At 34.7% G+C, this 20,896-nt stretch overlaps 1 protein-coding gene across 2 annotated transcripts; it reads right to left on the bottom strand.

The window, feature by feature from the left end:
• Window positions 1-4,838: 4,838 nt before the first annotated feature.
• On the bottom strand, window positions 4,839-20,152 carry LOC104116156 (ADP-ribosylation factor GTPase-activating protein AGD12). Of its 2 annotated transcripts, none has more exons than XM_070196267.1 (9): window positions 19,997-20,152; window positions 18,770-18,846; window positions 17,801-17,882; window positions 16,292-16,367; window positions 15,003-15,166; window positions 7,865-8,003; window positions 7,386-7,502; window positions 6,966-7,061; window positions 4,839-5,281 (listed from the first exon to the last, which is right to left on the bottom strand). In XM_070196267.1, exons 2-9 carry the CDS (start codon window positions 18,807-18,809, stop codon window positions 5,000-5,002), a joined length of 996 nt encoding a protein of 331 aa, XP_070052368.1. In that variant the 5' UTR covers window positions 18,810-18,846; window positions 19,997-20,152; the 3' UTR covers window positions 4,839-4,999. The 2 variants fall into 2 exon arrangements, with proteins under 2 accessions (XP_070052368.1, XP_070052369.1); XM_070196268.1 differs by having other exon boundaries at window positions 19,957-20,088.
• Window positions 20,153-20,896: the final 744 nt, after the last annotated feature.

Here is a 20,896-nt window from a genome sequence, read left to right as displayed (position 1 = left end):
GAATTGTTTTAGATAGAATATATATATACACACATCATACGCTTCCTTTTACTAATGTAGCAAGTAAATAAGATTATATCAAGTTGGAGTTGTTAAAAAAGGATTAGACTAAACATAACCATTTTTTAGGTAATAGACTAAACTTAAACATAGTAGTGATAAATTACTTGTAAGGTAAGCAAAGTATGTGATTTTGATTCCGAATAACTGATATATTGCTATGGAAATTAAAGTGACCTAAAATATTTGATTATAAACGATTAGCGTTACAGTTTAGTAGCTATAAATTTCACTAGGTACTGTATAATATTCAAATCACATAAAAAAAATTCCTCTTTTTATTCCTCTTTTTTTTTTTTCTTTTTCACGAACTAGTCTTAGCTGTGACTAAATGATGAGTATTTAATGATAAAAGGAAGGAAAAAACACTTTTTTTTTAAATGCATGAGCGCCCCAGGCTCCCCACTTCATTTAAAGTACATTCACTCATGCTGCACAAAATCTCATAAATCAAATACAGTTGCATCTAGATATATTATATCAAATTAAATAATTTAATATTAAAAATTACAAATTAAATTAAAGAAATATGTTTTTTCTGTTTTATTTTATGTGATATTATTATTATCTAAGGTAAAAAAGAGTTTGCACTGCAACTTTTCGAATGTTTATTAAATATGAGTAACTTTTGCGACTTATTACACTTTTATATGAGGTTTTAAAATTTATAAAAGTTTTATTTAGAAATACATAAAATAATAGATGAAGTACTAATTAACTTTGAGGCTATAGTGAGAGGAATTTTGTCTCTCAATCCTTAAATAGAGGTATAGGGTTAGAACTTTTGAAATAGAGAATTCTCGTTAGAAAGCACTTCCTTTTAAAAGACTCCTATGTTATGTAAATATGAATTAATTAGCCAATAAATCTTAAATGCCAAATGATTAAATCAAAAGAACCTTATTAGAAAATAAAAAATATATGTAAAACATATAATGCAGCGAGTACTACTTTTATCACTTTGATACAGACATTTGATAACTTTTTCCCCTCTTCCTTTCATGAGAAGCAAACTCTTGCCTTTTCATTATTTAGAGAGAGAAAGTGAATATAAACCAAAGCTAGAATCATACTCCAGAAGACAGCAGAGTATGGAGCAAAACATGCAAAACGCCGTCGTATTATTACTCTTATTCTTCTTCACCATCTCCATACTTTCCTCAAAACCACACGGCAGAGAGCTCCGTCCATCAGAGCACGGCTTGCCATATCAACGCTCGTCAAATATTCCGGCCGCAAAAGTCAACGATCCACAATTGCATTCGTTCTTCGCCGGCACCGGCGGGAAATCGCCGCCGTCATCGGCGCTACCGGAGGCAAGAAACTTGACGTGGTGGAATAATACCGGCAATAACGGAGATGTAATGTCACGTGACAGTAACGGGAAAGATCACGTGAGAGAAGTGCTATTGGTTTCCAGCTTGGTTTGTGGAGCAGCTGGTGTCGTCTTGCTGGCCGTTTCTGGGTTTGTTTTCGTCGTTAGGCTCCGAAAGAAAAGGCAAAGAGAAACGTCGTTGTCAACGTTAGGGTCAACGTCAGTAGCTAACGTCGTCAACAAATGAACTAGTGCTTGTAATCCGAAAGGATAAGACTTTAGTTTCACTTTCTTTTTTGATTGTTGTGATCTGGACGTACATAATTCATAAATTTACAATTGAGATTCACTTTACCCTACTTTTTACCTTGCTTAAATTGGTAGCTGTGTCGATAATTTATCTGTGCTTACTTCAGTATATAATAAGATCTCTAAAAGGGCACAAAAAAGTACAGCAGAATCACATTGATTTTGCTCAGTACTGTTTGTTCAGTTGTATGGGTAAGTGCAGTACTTTAGGGGAAATTAGTATAAGAAGAAGCGAGAAACAGTTACATGAAGTAGAAGAAAACATAATATAAAATGAATGTATAAAACAACATCAGTGTTTTTATAAATTCTCTTAATCTAATAAATGAGCGTGGGGGTGGTGGCCGGGTTATCCTTACAGTTACAGATAGATAAATCCAACGTCTTTGAATTTGTGAAATAAAATTCGAAGTCATCTGGCTTCATTGCATTTTCGACAAGATCGTGCAAATTGATATCTTGCGTGCAATTCCTGACCCTGTGGGAAGCCATGTGGTTGCTGAAACTTCAAATCATTATTATAATTAGGAAAAAAAGCCCAAAAATGACCTTGTGGTATTCGAAATGGATCAATTATAACTTTCGTTTAAATTTGAATCCAAAAATGACCCTGCCATTATAAAATGGGTCTAATAATGCCCTTGTGTTATTCAAAATGGATCAATAATGTCCTGAATTTTTTTTTTTTTTTATAAAAATGCTTTTAAAAACTGAAAAATATATATTCTGTAAAAACTAGAAAAAGAAAGGAATTTGCAAAATATATATTTTTAAGTCTTTTCAGTTTTTTTAAAGTATTTGTTTTGTAAAAACTGAAAAAAAAATATTTTTTTAAAAAACTGGAAAAAAAACTCTCCTAAAGCAGTGGACTACATATGCATTAGTTTTAAAAAATAAAAATATTTTGCAAAATCTTTTTTTTTCAATTTGACGGTTCAATATTTTTTCGGTTTATTTTTATAAAATAAAAAATCTACCATAATTATCGGTACAGTTATAGATTTATATAAAAACATACAGTTTTATTAAAAAAACCTAAAAATCGGTTCGGCACGGTACGATTATGTCGGTTTAGTCGGTTTTTAAATATTCATTTACACCGACATATAACTGTAAATGAATATTTAAACCGACTAAACCGACATATAGGTGTAAATGAATATTTAAAACCCGACTAAACCGACATAATCGTACCGTGCCAAACCGATTTTTAAGTTTTTTTTAATAAAACCGTATGTTTTTATATAAATCTATAACTGTACCGATAATTATGGTAGAATTTTTATTTTATAAAAATAAACCGAAAAAATATTGAACCGTCAAATTAAAAAAAAAAGATTTTGCAAAATATTTTTATTTTTTAAAAACTAATGCATATGTAGTCCACTGCTTTAGGAGAGTTTTTTTTTTCAGTTTTTTTAAAAAATATTTTTTTTTCCAGTTTTTACAAAACAAATACTTTAAAAAAACTGAAAAGACTTAAAAATATATATTTTGCAAATTTCTTTCTTTTTCTAGTTTTTATAGAATATATATTTTTCAGTTTTTAAAAGTATTTTTAAAAAAAAAAAAATTCCAGGGCATTATTGATCCATTTTGAATAACACAAGGGCATTATTAGACCCATTTTATAACGGCAGGGTCATTTTTGGATTCAAATTTAAACGAGGGTTATAATTGATCCATTTCGAATACCAAAAGATTATTTTTGGGCCTTTTCCCTTATAATTATAATAGAATTGGGAAAAAGTCCAAATTTATTTACCCTTTCATTAATAATTGGGATTAATTATTCCCTCACGAAATTACAAAATTAGTACATTATTGACTAACAAAATTACCCCACCCCACAGCACCAAAGACGATCAGTGCATCTCCACCTTCTCCATAAAGAAGTTTGTCATTAATTTCTGGTCTTAGAACTTGAAAATGGGGTTCTTTTATTAAGAAGAGACGGTAACCATATTCTGAGTCTGAGGCACCGGCCATAAGCTCCCCACCCAATCACCAAATCCATTAATTTCCTCTCTCCTCTGTTTCTATCGATAAAGAGCAAAACAACATAGCTCCCGACAAATTATAAGAGAAAGCCAAATGAAGATGATTTTCTTGATAATGGACATGGTTTCTTCAGAACCAAATTAATGAACATGGTTTCCTCCACCCAATAACCAAATCCACAGCCGCTGTTGGACTTTATGAGTCCTTAATAAATAAACTCAATTGATTTATTGAGTTCTGAATCAATATAATTTGTACTTGTTTCGTAAATGTTTTAGCACATACAAAGTCACCAAAGTTTTAAGCGAAACCCGATGTCTCACTAATTGGAATCCTGTTTAAAGGCCGCTTCCTCACTAGCTAATCGTAATTCATGCTTGGAAGGCCACTAAAATATCGATAGATTTTCCATACTCAGAGCTCAAACTTAAGATTTCTGATAAAGAAAAGACGGATCTCTACAATCCCATCACAATTTTGGCGAACATTTCTTATTAGCGTCGTTTCCGCATTTCCACTCATAGTATTAATTCTTCCTCTTGAACACACTATTATAGCGGACTGCATATATAGCCATGTCAATGAGCTGTTTGCCTATACAGTTTGAGGCAAAGATAAAGACATTTCATCTCTGTTGACCGTGAATTTCTTCTCAAAGAAACTACCAATGTTTGAACATTTATAGTAGAGATATCCTCTATTATGGACACCATATATATCTCTAGTTGAGAACCTCATTTTTCTCATTATTTTAGTTGGAAGAAAGAGAATAGGATATTGTTTACAGGGTAAATTACGAAATCAAAGTTTCAGCATAAGGAGGAGAAGCAGCTCTCTTTACTTTCTTCAACCATTTTGTTTGACTTTTTACATTACGTTTATAGAAGATTCATACCAACAAAAAACATACATAGCCAAAGGTTCTCCATTTCCCTGAGCTCGGATGAAGAAATCCCATTACACTCCTTGGTAATTGCTATATATGATATGATTTGAGGAAAGCGAACCCCGATTGATCAATTCTGTTACTAGGTCTCTTCAAACTCATTTCTCTGCTGACCACTTGGCTGGCTAGGTTTAGTGGTAGAAATTGATGAGGGATTTTAGTTGAAAGCATAGTTTTGCCCAAAATGACTTGGATTCATGTGCATAATTTAGGCAAGAAAACACAACACTAAGAAACAAATAGAATGTGCAGGAGAATACAACAGCATGGATAATCCAATATTTCTGATTCAAAAGTTCATAAATGTACTACTTCCAAAAATGCAAATGGTAGGGAAATAGCAATAATTTCTAAAATCTTATATACACCTATTGGTCAAGAGGGATCCACTCTAATTCTAGTTCAAGTTCTCCACATTCAACATTCTGCAGCTTAAGATTTACTTCTTGTTTCACCTTTCCGTCCACGATGTTTACAGTGCTATCATTCATTAGGGCATTATCATTTGATTTTAGCCATTTTCCAATCTGCATGTTACCAAACATTCCAGCATCCCCGAATGCCATTGCAGATGTTATCATAGGCTGGATGTCTATCTCGGCCTCCCCCATTATATCATCAGCAGAAAACGTATCATGATCGTATACTTGCTGCAGTTCCAAGTAAAAAGAAAGAAGAGAGTAATGGTTAATTGATGCATAACCAAATGAATGCAAGACAAGAGTAAGGATCCAGCTTAACATTTCCAGAAACAAAAGGAGAAGCGGCAAGTTAGTGATTTGTAAGTTTTGTGTGTCAGTATTGAGTTCTAACAAATGATCAAAGCAGAGGGCAATGGACTTTATTTAGTCAAGTAGCTTTTGCGAAAGTCAAACAAGTGGCTGAACAAAAAGTTCAGGCATCCTTTTGACCGGATAAATACTGTCAGTGTTATCAGGATAATAGCTCTTACGCATAACCCAAAAAAAAAAAAAAAAAACACACTTCCTTTCTGATGCTGCGAAAAATTAGTTGCATAGACAATGCATATAAATGAAACGTTAATTTACCTCTAAAGACAAGAATTGACAAGAAAATCTACTGGTTATTTCAAGGAAAAAAGCTTGTCTGCTGATTAGCTAGACTGAGCAAAAAGCAAATAACTTGAACCAAACAAGTTAGTCCGGTTAGCTGTATAAGATGGAAACAGATTCTCGGTTCAAGGACGAGGTACCTTTTCCACTGAAGGACACAAACTCTTATAATAGGAAAAGAATATTAGAAGGAAAAAAGTTGAAGAAAGAAGTGGAAAGTTATGCATGGAATGATGCAAAATTATACATTCAGTCTCATAAAGTAAGATAGTTAATGCCTTCTCTACTATGGACACTGTGTGATTGATTTGCCACTTCTGAGTAACTCTTGAAATGCCAGAACCAAAGTGTGTACCTATAACATGTAACACTTACTGCCTGCTGAAGTAAATAAATCATTATGCTAAGTCTGATGACGGTAACAGAGCTTATCAAAATTGTAAAATAAATCTAAAATCCCTGCGTCGCCAATTCAGTTACTGCATTAAAAACTGCTGGTGCAGACTGCAGTGCAGAGCAGGAACTCTGATGAGATTTCATGCTTGCAAAGTCTCTATAAGGCTTACTGATGCTTAAAATATAGTACTGTATGTGTTTGCTTTTTTTTCTTTCTTTTTTCCATTCTTTCCAGCTCAAGCTGAAACTCCGTGACAATGCCTAGCATTTTTAAGTCTCCAAAAATTAGGGATCTTCCCACCAGATCGTGCTAAACAAACTATAATGAAAACAAGGCAATGCAGTTCCGTCAAATAACTATCTCTGTATCTTACAGTAAATGGCCTCACAGAATTATGCCAGTATATTTCTCTACCAAAACCTGATTGGTGCTGCTTCATTGGTCAACAGTCAACTGTGAAAAGCAATTACCACAAACTTGCTCAGAAGAAAACCAATCAACTGCAATAATTTTCTCCTTTACACCACCATTTTCATCTTTCTAACACCATTAAGCTCCATGAATCAGAGTGAACCCATTCTGAACAGTGAATGAGGAATGATATGCTTGTCAATTGATGTATAGTGTGCACTAGTCGGGCTTCAAGCCAATAAAGATCCAAGTATGCTAACCAAGCAATATATCTGATCTTCTATGATAAATAAAAGGAAGTTCTTGTTTCTTATCAAGCTGCTTATGCGGCATCATCGAAATAAATCATTGAAGAGTTATATATAAAAAACTAAGCAGACCGAGAAGAAGGAAAATAAAAAGGAGAGAATGGTTACTCAATATTGTCTGAGAAAGGTGGAATGGAATTATTACCAGTTTTACAGCCCCATAATCTTGCGGAACTGAAAGCATTAGTTCCTCATTCCAAACTGGATTCAAATTGCTCTTTACGACTGTTGTTTGCACTTTCTGAATAAAAGAACCAGGTAAGAGAGAGAAACACACGGAACCAATTTCTACTTGTCAGTTCTTCAAGAGAGTATGTATAAGTAGGAATATGCAGCATCAGAAGGTCTAAAAACTTGCCTAGCAAAACACAAGGTTGTTCTGTATTCTACATTCTACCCACATCATGTAGAAAACAAGGGGAAAAAACAGGATCTTCAAAATAAGGGACACAATGGGAAATTCTACCAAAATTCATTCATTTATTCAATGACCAAGAACAAAGGCTTCAAACCACTTCCTTCTCTTCATCCCGATAATTAAATACCATGACAAAGGACGACTAACCTGCTTGCCAAGAGCCAGGACAACATAAGGATCACTTGAGAGCATATCTCTGATGGCTAAGTTTGTTCCTTTAATTACTTTAATCTTCAGCATTCCAATGAATTCTACCATGCCTTCCTGTGACCAAATTGAGCATTAACAGCAGAGAAATGATCACGAAAGCATAGTGACCCTTTTAATGAAGTTTTCAACATTTCTGCAAAATAATATACTTCTCGTTGGATTAAGTACATATTTACAAACAAATATAAAGTTCTTGACCACCACTAGCCTCAACTAGAATAGGAATGTCTCAGACACCACAAGTAAGAAATATTTTGACACATCAACAAGTATGCACGAATATACCCTAGTGAGGTACTTATTCACTCTGTCATAGAAATGATCAACTATTCCACATAAATCCAACATTGTGAAGCAGAAGACTGTTAACTGGAAAGAGGATGAAGATCGGTACATGGGAGAAATTTAGAACTTACAGATTTTTGTGAACTCGAACTTGAACTTCGAAAGCTGTCCGTGATCTTGCTGGATAAACTTGTTTTAAGAGAACTTTTTTTCGGATTTGACAATATACGCAAGCTTGGTTTCAAGAATTCTTGACGCTCATACTTAGACCTTTAGAAAAAAACATGCTTACATCAATGAAACAAGACCTACAACTCACATAAAAATTCTTCAAGGCTTTTATTTGTTCCTTCATCAGTAAGCAGCACAGAAAAGCCAAGAAGCAAATGAATGATATGAGCCATGACTGCTTCATATATCTTTCAGAACAGAAATGTCTAGAGAGTACAATCATCCAACGTCATGCACAGGGAATGCAATATGAGCATGTCTCCTGGATGCTATCAGGACTAAGCATTAATGCTACTAGTTATGAATTTCATATGGTACTAGTTACTTTTCACTTTTGACAAACCAAAAAACTTAACAGAAGAACTAAAGGAATGCAGAGCAGAGATAAGCAATGAAGTCACTGTGTAGCAGGAAACAGACATGTACAGACGACAGTTTCCAATTGTAGTTGTGCAGAATAACAAGATAACTGTTATGGGTTGCCTTCATTGATGACTTGGTGCCCATAACGCTGCGCAGCCAGGGCATATACGCAAGTGTCAGTACAGCTCGCTGACATTGAGCTAGAGGAGCATCTAGCAAAGGGGCAATGCAGGAGGCAAAGGCCATTAAGAGATGTTATAGCATGTCCGAAGAGTGCCGAGAGAGGTTAGCAAGGACTTGGGGTGAGCCCTAGGGCCTAGCCTATGGGCAACGGCTGCATGCATGCCATGAGTGTCATGCCACATGTTCTCGAGTTATAAATCGAATTGGGTTTTCGGTGAGAGACCCTTTCCTAAGATATTGAAGAATATGCTTATCAAGTCTGGTTTCTTGACGGACGCACATAACATAGGCCAAAGACTTAAAGATTGCCTTACTCTGGCAAAAGCCATGTACACCACGACAAGCACAAGACAAGTGTCAAGCTTGAGGATTGGACTGTGCGCACAACGTCCAATGACAGGCGTGGGATGAGCATGTCCTTAGCCATCTTCAGGTGTGCTTATAGACGAGACCACACATATGAGATGTGCGCCAGGAATATGCTACATGAAATGGGGGAGACAGTTGAAGCCAAGCCTCTGAAGAAAGCTTCACGATGGGCACAAGGTCATGCCAAGAAATCTAAGATAAGTGAAGGCTGGCTTGTAGACTATGGGTGCCACAGGGGCTATTTGCGTGCCGCTGCCGCCATGGAGGAGTTGTCCCGTGACATAAATTATGTGAAGGTGTTAAGTAAACAAATAACATTTTCTGTCTTTGGTGAGTGAGAGAGATATATCAGATCAGTTTGCTCCCAATAATGTTGTGGTAACTTAAAAGTACCATATCTCAGAACTTATTTACTTCCTTCCATGTATTTCAACTGCCTTCATCCTTTACCAACTGATAGCATCCTAGGAAGTTCAAATCTATTCAAGGACAAGAATGAAGCTTTGGAATCTCAAAGAGGGCCTTTAACAAGATGTCAAGCTAAAGAGTTGCAAAATAAGGTCATTAGACTTCAAGTGCAAATAAAGAAGTTGTTAATTGGGATGGAGAGCTCAAGGATAAAGGATGTGAGTTGTCTAGGTATTATAATTATTTTATGGTCCAAATTCATGTCCAAGAAAAGGTGGATTAGATCCCAAGAGACATCCTCTGAAGAAGGTCCTAATCAGGCCACTATTGGTCCTATTTGGCACCTAAAAATGTGTCCAAACTTGCAGCCCAATAAGTCATACATGAAGCCACGTTTTTATAACATAAAAAGGACTTACTTGCTGCCTAAGAAAGGTTCAATAGGCGTGATAGAAGTTGGGTACAAGTTGGTGCCAAGTTGCTTGCAAGTTGCCTTCAAGATTTCCAAGATCCTATCCATGATTGGTTTGCGACTTTCAAGATTCTATCCAAGATTGGTTTTAACTTATTTCCATATATTTTGGTACTAGATTTATTGCTTTCCTAGGTAGTTAAGATTATGTTTTCCTTTACCTAAGATTGTTGGAGTTACTTTCCAAGTTTGACTTGGTTTTTGTTTCCTAGTGTTTTTTCCTTTTCCTAAGGTATTTGGACTTGTTGTCCAAAGTAGTTTAGGACTTTATTTCCTTGTTTTTAGGTAGGAATTTCGTGACCCCCTCTCTATATAAAGGGGTGTCTTCTTTGTTTTTAGATAAAAGATTATTATAGACTATTATCAATAAAAATTGTGAGATTTTTCTTGCACTCTTGTGTGTGCCTACTCTTGAATTTATTCTTCAACCTTCAAGACTCAACTTAAGGTGGTAAGATTAAACTCTTTCGAAATCTTAGATCACTTCTAGGTGTTCAAGAAAGGTGGTAAGTTTAGACTTATTGTTGTTCTTGTTATTATTCTAAAGGGTCGGGTTTCACAATCTATCTCTTGTTTTTAATTTTCTACCAAAGGTGATTAGTTCTTTGTTAGCTAATTGTTGTTGTTAGGATTCAACTTCAAGAATAGACTTCTTGAATTCAAGAAACTCTTTGTTGAATTCAATCTATCTTTAATTTTCAGTTGTTTTTTTGTTTCTTTATTTTCTTTTAGCTTCCGCACGTTTCTTGATTTTCTTTAGTAATTCTTGGACCCCTATCGTGTTGTTATCAAGTGGTATCAGAGTATAGGCTAATCAAGATTTCAATCTTGATAAATCTTGGGAGGTTCTTGGGCAAAAAAAAAAAAAAAAAAAAAAAAAAAAAAAAAAAAACGAAAATCAGCCAAAAGAAAAGCATTATGGCTCATTATTATTTGTAGAATTCATGTGTTATTTGGTTTCCAAGTCAAAAAAGGAAACAAGAAGAGGGATCCTAGTTCTTGAAGATTAAGATAAGTTCTTTCCTTATTCTTGTGGGTTTTGGGTTTCCTAAATTTTTTCCTTATTTTTTCTACATAACCAATTCCTATTCTTCCAAGGTTTGGTCATTCACTTTTTTATTCTTTTTCTAACTCCACATTCTTATCACTAAGGGTTGTGACTAGTAAGGTTTATTAATAAATCTAAAGATTAACGACCAAGAGTTGCTTTGAGTGAAAAAAGGCAAGAGAGGCGAGAACATTAGAGGAAAAAGCCAAATTTAAGAGATACATAATTCTTCTTATCTTTTTTCAAGATGTTTCAAACAGGTAGTTATAGTGAAAGGAGGCGAACTATGACTCAACAACTTGAAAAGTCGAACTTACAATATACCGAATGGAAGGAAGACAATGGTAAAATTATTTTTCAAACAAGAGCTAAAGTGACGTCTGCAATTTGTGCTCTTAGAATTGACAAAGAGTTTGGCTATAACTCAATTAGCACTTATATGATTGAAAAATTGAACTTGCCTTGTGTTGAGCATATTGAACCCTACATGTTGAGAGGAGTAAAGGTAGATAAAAGAGTGTTATTACTATTCTCTATTGGAAGGTATGAGGATGCGATCTGGTGTGATTTGATTCCCATGAATAATTATCATATCTTGTTGGGAAAGTCATGGTATACCTATAGAAGAGCTTCATATAACATGGAAAAAAATAGATACTCTTTTGAGGTTAACGGGAAGAAACTTATTCTTGGACCTTTGACTCCCTCACAAATTTATGAAGATGAAAAGACTGTTAAAGAGAATATGGAAAAATATGAGAGAGAAAAGAATGAGAGGAGTAAGGGAGTGCGTGTTGACATCCCAAGAGAGGAAAAAGGAGAGGTTGTATTGAGTGAAGAGAATGGGATGTCAATTGAGAAAAAGAGTGAGCTTGAGGGAAAAGAAAAGAGAGAAGGCAATGAGATAAGAAAAGTCTTTGAGGTAGAGAGAGAAAAACAAAAGGGTTTGAGTAAAGAAGGAGAAAAAAATTTTAGTGAGAAAAAAGAGGCTAAGGGTGAGGGAAAAGTTAGTTTTGTGATAAAAACCAAAGAGAGTGTTAGCAAGAATAAAATTTCTTTACTTCCTAACCCATTAACTCATTCTTGTTTTAGTTCTTGTGATTTTGTGCAGCCACGTGTTGAAAGACCTTTTGAAAGGAGAGGTGAGGCGCGAGAAATGGTGGCAAAGGATCCAACAGGATTCCAACATGAATTAGGCGAAATTAATTCTTGTTGGATGGTGGAAGATAAAAGCTTGGTTAAATTCTTTGTTATTGAACCTTTTGACTATTTTAATTCTTATTTACAGGTTTATGACATGGAGTTTCCTAAAGTCATTGCTAAGCTGGAATCATTGCATAAAATAATATAAGGTGATGTTGTTCCATTAGTAAATAAGTCCAAGTATGATATGTATAATTGGTTCATTCACATTCTTGGCCTTCCTAGAATACCTAAGGTATTTTTGGAGGTAATGAACTATACTCTTATTTCTTATGTTGGTGACTTTATAATTTTTGTGGATGATGATATTTTGATGCATATCAAGTCATTAACTGTAATATCTAAGTTAAAGTGCAAGAGTAATTTGCTTCCTTTTGAAATTGAGTATGACATAGATGATTATGCATTTCAACTTGGTGAAAAGATGCATGAAATTTATGAGAAGAGGCTTGCTAATGAGTTAAATGTTCTTTCTTCTCTTATTCAAGTGTCTAATGAGTTTTCATGTGATAAATTGCTATAATGTGAGTTTTGTTGTTTGATGGGAAGTCATTCCTCTAGGCATGTTGATTGTGAGCCTGTAAAAGTATTTGCTATATTAAAGAGGATATGCATGATTATTGTGACGTTAGTGATCAAATACTCTTTCATGAACCTATCTATGACTCTTTCTATGACAGTTTGAGCAATTATGTAGAATCCATTGATGTTGCGAATATTATTGGGGAAAGTTATAATCATGAGCTTGAATGTATTGAAATTTGTATTTTGGAATTTATGGGTTCTTCTGACCTTTCTGAGAATTTATGTGCTTCTTTGAATAACTTACATGTAGAAGAATCCATGAGATTTATAATTGATACTTGGCTATATCATAAGAGTGTCTTATTTGATACACGTGGCAGAGATACTTGTGTTAAATGGATGCATGACCAATATTTTGTAATTTCTTTGGCATGCACATGTTCGGACTACCTTATTGACAAAATCGCATTGCAAATTTCTTTACATAGTGCATCTAAGAGAGATTTTTATTGGACAACTCTAAGTAGGCATAAATTTTATTGGGATAATGATGCCCATATGCTTTATAAAGGAGTATTTACACCTATTAGGCTTAATTGGGTTAAGTGGACACATGGTCACTATCTTGTTTTATTCCTACCATTTTTTCAGATTAGTGAATGCCATTTACTAGTGCGTGACTTCTTTTTCTTGCACGGTCGAAATTCGAGGACGAATTTTCTTCAAGAAGAGGGGCGCATCCTAAGAAGCTCAAATCTATTCAAGGGCAAGAATGAAGCTTTGGAATCTCAAAGAGGGCCTTTAACAAGATGTCAAGCTAAAGAGTTGCAAAACAAGGTCATTAGACTTCAAGTGCAAATAAAGAAGTTGTTAATTGGGATGGAGAGCTCAAGGATAAAGAATATGAGTTGTCTAGGTATTATAATTATTTTATGGTCCAAATTCATGTACAAGAAAAGGTGGATTAGATCCCAAAAGACATCCTCTGAAGAAGGTCCTAATCAGGCCACTATTGGACCTATTTGGCACCTAAAAATGTGTCCAAACTTGCAGCCCAATAAGTCCTACATGAAGCCACGTTTTTATAACATAAAAAAGACTTACTTGCTGCCTAAGAAAGGTTCAATAGGCGTGATAGAAGTTGGGTACAAGTTGGTGCCAAGTTGCTTGCAAGTTGCCTTCAAGATTTCCAAGATCCTATCCATGATTGGTTTGCGACTTTCAAGATTCTATCCAAGATTGGTTTTAACTTATTTCCATATATTTTGGTACTAGATTTATTGCTTTCCTAGGTAGTTAAGATTATGTTTTCCTTTACCTAAGATTGTTGGAGTTACTTTCCAAGTTTGACTTGGTTTTTGTTTCCTAGTGTTTTTTCCTTTTCCTAAGGTATTTGGACTTGTTGTCCAAAGTAGTTTAGGACTTTATTTCCTTGTTTTTAGGTAGGAATTTCGTGACCCCCTCTCTATATAAAGGGGTGTCTTCTTTGTTTTTAGATAAAAGATTATTATAGACTATTATCAATAAAAATTGTGAGATTTTTCTTGCACTCTTGTGTGTGGCTACTCTTGGATTTATTCTTCAACCTTCAAGACTCAACTTAAGGTGGTAAGATTAAACTCTTTCGAAATCTTAGATCACATCTAGGTATTCAAGAAAGGTGATAAGTTTAGGCTTATTGTTGTTCTTGTTATTCTAAAGGGTCGGGTTTCACAATCTATCTCTTGTTTTTAATTCTCTACCAAAGGTGATTAGTTCTTTGTTAGCTAATTGTTGTTGTTTGGATTCAACTTCAAGAATAGACTTCTTGAATTCAAGAAACTCTTTCTTGAATTCAATCTATCTTTAATTTTCAGTTGTTTTTTTGTTTCTTTATTTTCTTTTAGCTTCCGCACGTTTCTTGATTTTCTTTAGTAATTCTTGGACCCCTATCGTGTTGTTATCACCAACTTTGTTTTACAAGTCAAACAGATCCATCTATGACTATTTTTTTAGACACCTTTTTAATAGTTAGAAAATGCAAATTTTTTTTTTTGTATTTTTATATAACTTCTAAGTTCAGAAATTTCTATTTTCTATATGAACCAATGGACAATGAATTTTGCTGAATTTGGCACAGACAACCAGAAAGTAACATTTAATTTACATGAAGATTATAACATGATAGTAACCAAAAGGATACAAGAATGCCATTAACTGACAAGGCCAAGGAGCAGATAAAGACAGGAAAGATAAGGATGGAAATTTAAGAGGATGGGGAGCATAATTGAATATTGGGAAGTCCTCATTTAGGAAGCTACATACTCATGTCATCTCCAAGCCCACATATGACGTATCTATATTTTACCAGATAATTGACACAACATTTGATGAGGAAAAGCTCGTGAAGGCTGAAATCCAGGGATAAAAAATGGTTTTAAGTCATAAAGATGAATAGAAAGAACAACACTTCGACATCTGATCTAACCTGATGTATTTAGAACGCTGCTCGTGGCTGGCATCTGGTCCTGGCTTTGAAACTCCTTCAGGAAGATAAGCTTCATAGATTGAATTTGCCGAAGCATTACCTCCAACCTCAATCATTGAATCAATTTCATCGTCAGACCATTCATCTAATGTCACAGACAAAACCTGCAACGTCATAGTCATAAGATGGAGGGATACAATTGCAAGAAGATCAGACTTCAGAGTTTGCATTTATAAGAATAGTATTACTGTAGGAAAGGGAATAAAAATGCACCAGGGAAACATGATCTACACTCTTGACAATTTCAGAATTATAGTAACATGACCTTTAAGAAGAAAGAGTAGAGAGTTAAGGCAAGGGAATGACCTTTCATAGGTCTATGTCCTTGGCTACCGGCTATGTAGTAAGCTAAAAGAAACTGAGAAATTTAGTGCTTTACTAATCCTAGTCTCTAACTTAAAAACAAAATCAATCTAAGGGTAACAGAAAGTTTTTTAGTCAATATAACTCACTGCCCACGTCTAGAAATATTGAAGCACATAGAGACTTGGGGGATCAGAGAGTTATCTGTAGTCAGGTTGCCAGAAGACAATTAGCAGAGCAGCATTTGCCAGGATGCAATAAGATAGAACACGTTGCACGAAAAGAAAAATACTTGTTCAACTTTTGATGTAATGTTGGCAAAGTGATATAAGAAATTAAAAGTATCATCTGTGGTATAATTCGAATGTTTCAATGACTTCCAATAGGGTTTAGCAGGACATTATAGCTGGAAACCTGCCAACATCAGTAAATTATGAGTCAGGCAGGGAAAGTGATCAGTCATTAACTTATTTGCCATCCTGTTCTCCTTCTTTAATGAACATGGGCGCAAACTTCCAGGCATGCTTGTGCCGTGTGGTATAGTAAAGAATAAAGGTGAAAAAAAAAACACTTTAGCATTTGACAGTGCTAGGAAGCAATCGCATGGTTCCATGCCACCAATTTAGTTAAACTACTATAAACGAACAGTTCAAGGCTACAAGAACTTGGTTTTATGCTACCATGGAAATGGTTATAGTAACAATCCCTATAGAATTTAGAACATCAAAACATCAGTCTGCAGTCAATTAGAAAGAAAATGGGAAAAAAGGATGTTAGGCTCTATGCCTAGAAAAAGTAAATCCATAAAACTAAATTGCATATGCATCTCAATTAAAAAAAAGCTTGGTTCAAGCTGTAAATCATGGGCAGCATCAGCTCTAAAGAGAAGAGGAAATATGGACAGCAACTAGCCCTGGAAAACTTACTTTTGAAATGTGAGTTCCAAGGCTTCTGTGCACACCACAGCATTTTAAACATATGAAAACGCCAATATTGGTCGACCTGGGATCGAGGAATACAATGCAAGCACTATAAAAATAAGGGAGAGAAATGGAAGAAAGGAGAAAAATTACTTTGAGATACTTGGAACAGAAACAACCAGAGGGATATTTGTATCACTTATGTTCCCTTCTATTCTAATTATAGTTTCTATTTCTTTTTCTTAAATTAGTTTTCAAAAATTAGATACTTTAGTGGGAGAAAGAAGTCTAGGGCAACTGCACACAGGAATTAAATAAACACCTTTAAGGTTGAACCAATGTCATCATGTTCCGTACTGTCTGATCAGACCTGGTAAGCGGCGCCTAGAACTGGCCCTAGCCTTCTTTAGGGAGTCAAGACTGGCTTGGCCCAGGGGACCTAATGCAGTCCCTCCATTTCTTCAACTGGATGGATCTTTGGAACGTGGGCTAGACCGGACCACTTGAAAGGAAAAGGGGGTGGGGGTTGGGGGGGGGGGGGGGGGGAGCATCAATAAAGTCACAATTGGCCCCCAACTGCTAAAGTGCAACAGCTATTTCAGCCATTGTACCCCATTCCCCATCTTTTTCCATTGTTTACACACTTACTTAAAACTTAAAATACTCTCTGGAATTCAGAAGTTTGCATGCCAAGGCACTATTTTTTCTCCAAGAATAACTAACATTATATGTCTGGACCTCTAAGTTTATTCTTCCTTATCTGCACCATCCCATTTTGTTTACCCTTTTAAGCATTACTAAATGGATGGCTTGAGTTATGATCCATAGACTAGGGTATGGTAGTAACATGCTACACCAACAGGGTAGTTAAGGCCAGAAGCTTATATCAGGAAGGAGTCAAGCTATCCTTTACCAGGATTACAACAGATGAATTTGTTCTCACCATATCATTATTATGATTTGCCAATATGGTCTTTACTTGCTAACCTTCAATGCTGGTCACTGAACTGGAATAAATGCCTTTACATCTAATAACTTTTTTTATTCACTTAATCTGACAAATATCTATATACAGTGGTCTCTATATGATGGAAGCTTTGCTAGCTAAACTTCCAGTCAAAGGAACAGCTCCATGATGTACATGGCAGGAGTTATAGAAGAATAGGAAGAAATAATAAAAAAAGCTATATGTAAGAAAGTGACAAAACCCCGAAAACAAAAAACAAAAGAATTATTAAAAGTTCAAATATATGTATATATATAGAGAGAGAGGCTCATAAAATTCAACAACAACAGCCCAGTGAGACCCCACAGGGAGGGTAGTGTGTACGCAGACCTTACCCCTACTACGGAGGAGTAGAGAGGCTGTTTCTGATAGACCCTCGGTGAGAGGCTCATAAAATACAATTATAAAATCGTTAGATATGTGGATTATGCATTTCTTATCCTGTTATTATCCAAAAAGCATCCACACTTCTACAAATAGAAAGATAAGCATCAGGTGCTGAAACTTACGCCCATTTAGGGTCTGGTGAACCACAATCAGCACATACACGATTATCTTTTTGAAGCAAAAGATCTTTCAATCTTCTTTTACCTGCGAATTTACAATTACCATCACACAAGAAGTAAAAGATAAATTCTAATTATTCAAAGAGTGGAAAGGAATATGAATCAGGCAGCAACAAACAACAGTAGAGATAAAAGAAATATGAATCAGGCAGCAATAAGCCTCTCTAGACCAAACATGATTGTAGAAGATCCACCTAGTGCTTCCAATTCCGTTATAAAGCAAGAGAACTGGACCTCTTTACCCCATGTTGAACACAAAGAGTCTCTCCAGTCTCAATGGAAGTGTTCTTTGGACAAAGCTTGCATTATTCTTCAACATTCTCTTTCACAACTCAGTTGAATGACCAGGCCGTTGTAACTCACAACACAGTTCAACATTCTGTTTGATTTCTTAAGAGTGCATGAAATTCTCCAAGGAGCATTTTAAATTGTTAATAACCAACGAGGAGTCTGAGTATGCGCATAAATGTGCAAGAACTACAGACACAAAGTTTCCATTAAAAATTGAATTTCTCGTTCCGCTACTAATTCCTAACAGATGTTTTGTACTTCCAAATTTGCACTAATAAAAGGACATGGCATGATGCATTAGAGAAGGGCTGATATATTATTTGGATATATTATTATAGCTAACTCGTTAAACAGCATGAATCATATTCAACTGCCACCATTTCTGCATGTATCTGTAACCACAGGCAGCTACTTCACATAAACACTTATCGTCTCAGAAATTGAGAAGTATTTATTTATACATTCATATGAAGCACTGCAGTTTTATTAAACTTGGATAATGCAATTTACAATAAGTCTCTTGACTGCAGTTTCCACACTAAGATGGTTGCAGGGAAACCACTCTAATACAATGCTAAATTAGCATATAAACAGAATTTTGATAGAGCAGTGAGATCATACTTGAAGTTGGTCTTGTAAGTGCAGACGGGCGCTGGCTCATTGCTCTCTAACAAGCTGTTCTCTTTCAACTTGACTACCTGTTGTAGAGAACCCACATATAATGAGTCAGTTACCTGAAGGACTTAAGGAAGATATGCATGTGATAGGCAAAGGTGGAGCTGTGATTTGAAGTTTATGGGTTCTGAACTGCCACCGAACCCATAGCTCGTTTTTAGTTACTGAGTTCGCAATTAAATAATTATGCATATTTAATGCATTTCCTAATACAATATAGGGTCTAAGCAAAAGTTACTGGATTCATCCGAACCTGTAACTAATGTTCTAGCTCCGTCCCTTGTGACAGGGGCATTCAATTAGCATTTGAAAAGTCCTAAAATCCTATTGCATAGAAAGAGAAAATTAATCAAATCGATACGAATCTCCTTTGTTGTTTTCTCTAGGTGTCTTTGACATGGTTGAATATGTTTTCCTTGGATGCTTTTCACTTTTGGTTACCTGAAGTCATTTCCTACTCAAATATGCCAACTCTTACACCACATTACTTACTTTGATCAACACTTAGTCACTTTGACATTGTTGTCAACTTTAATACTCAAAAGTATCGTCAAGACGCTATCTTTACGCCTTATCCTACACCTTGTAGGATTACCACGTACAACAAACTTTTATACTAACCAACACTTAAAAATGGTCCAAACAGTGACTTCTCAAAGTAAAACATTTACCGCAGGAAACATTTTCTATCACACTAAATGCATCATGTGCAGTAGTGTATATTCAAAAATTTATGAAAACAGACTGTTTTCATCAATCCAAAGCAGGAGCCACTATGTCAAAGCAAAACATCAGAAAGAAAAAATGCTGCTGGCAAGACAAGAAACAGTCTTTACAAGTGATTGGTAGGCATCAGAAGCCCATAAATCAAAAAGGGCAGAAACAGTTCAAATTCAACAACAAACCCATATGACATAAATGGTAATCAGACTAATTAAGCCAACCAGAATATCAAGAATATACAAAACTCAGATAATTTCCAAGAATCAACAAATCCCAAATACAAAGATATAATCTTCATAAAAGAATGTTACTATAAAATACCCAGATCATCAAATAATGATTGCATTGAAATAAACATTAAGAAGAGGGAAAATAACTGATATATTCAGCTGAAAAAAATAAAACATCACCTAAATTGAGGTAATTATAATATTGATTGATGATTCTTACTTTGGAATCTGAGATTATGCTTCAATGGGGAGAGATTGATATGCCGAAGGGGGGGGAGAGAGAGAGAGAGAGAGAGAGAGAGAGAGAGAGAGAGAGAATAACAGGAAAGTGGGAGAGAAATGCGAAGTTTTACATCTCATAAAGGGCAGTTATTACGTTAGTATATTACAACGTAACGATAACAAATTGCCTCTGTTAGACAATTACATTAACTATAAGCAATCTAAATTGTTTAATTTATTTAACAAATTAACCATTCCCAAGTTCCACACTTTTTTTTTTTTTTGGTATTTTCACTTCTAGCCCGCATCAGAAATTATTTATATTTAGTAGCCGAAAAAGTATATAAAATTTGTATAATTTTTATATATAACATACAAAATATATATATATATATATACAAAAAAATATATATTTTGACTATTATTTTGAGACCGGCTATACAATGTCATTTTCCTCACTTTTTTTGTGTGACCTCAAAGTTTCCTCATTGTTATCTTGTAAAGTAGATGTACTCATGTCCTACAAAAAGTACACGGCTAAAATAAAAAGAATATGTTAGAACTTTAATTCAAATAAGTATTATTTTTTCATTTCATATACTAAATTAAGAGACAAACTATTTCAATCACCTTCGTACTATTGAATTAAATCATATGAAATTAAAATGTCTAGATAAAAAAGATAGTCCAAATAAGAAATAAAAATTTAAGTCCTAATATGTGTACAAACTTTATATGGATTAGGCTATCTTATTAGGCTTCACATAATAAACAACACTTCATTAACCCATGAGAAGTTACTTTATCGTATATTTTAAATGCTTGTCACGTATCAAGCGTGTAGCATGCTAAGTCAAATTTAGCTAACATAATAATGTCAAGTATCTTTAAGGTGACA

This window comes from Nicotiana tomentosiformis, chromosome 2 (genome assembly GCF_000390325.3).
Source record: "Nicotiana tomentosiformis chromosome 2, ASM39032v3, whole genome shotgun sequence".
Taxonomy (NCBI): Eukaryota; Viridiplantae; Streptophyta; class Magnoliopsida; order Solanales; family Solanaceae; genus Nicotiana; species Nicotiana tomentosiformis.
The sequence above is the reverse complement of the archived record's forward strand: the minus strand, read 5'-3'. Positions and strand labels throughout refer to the sequence as shown.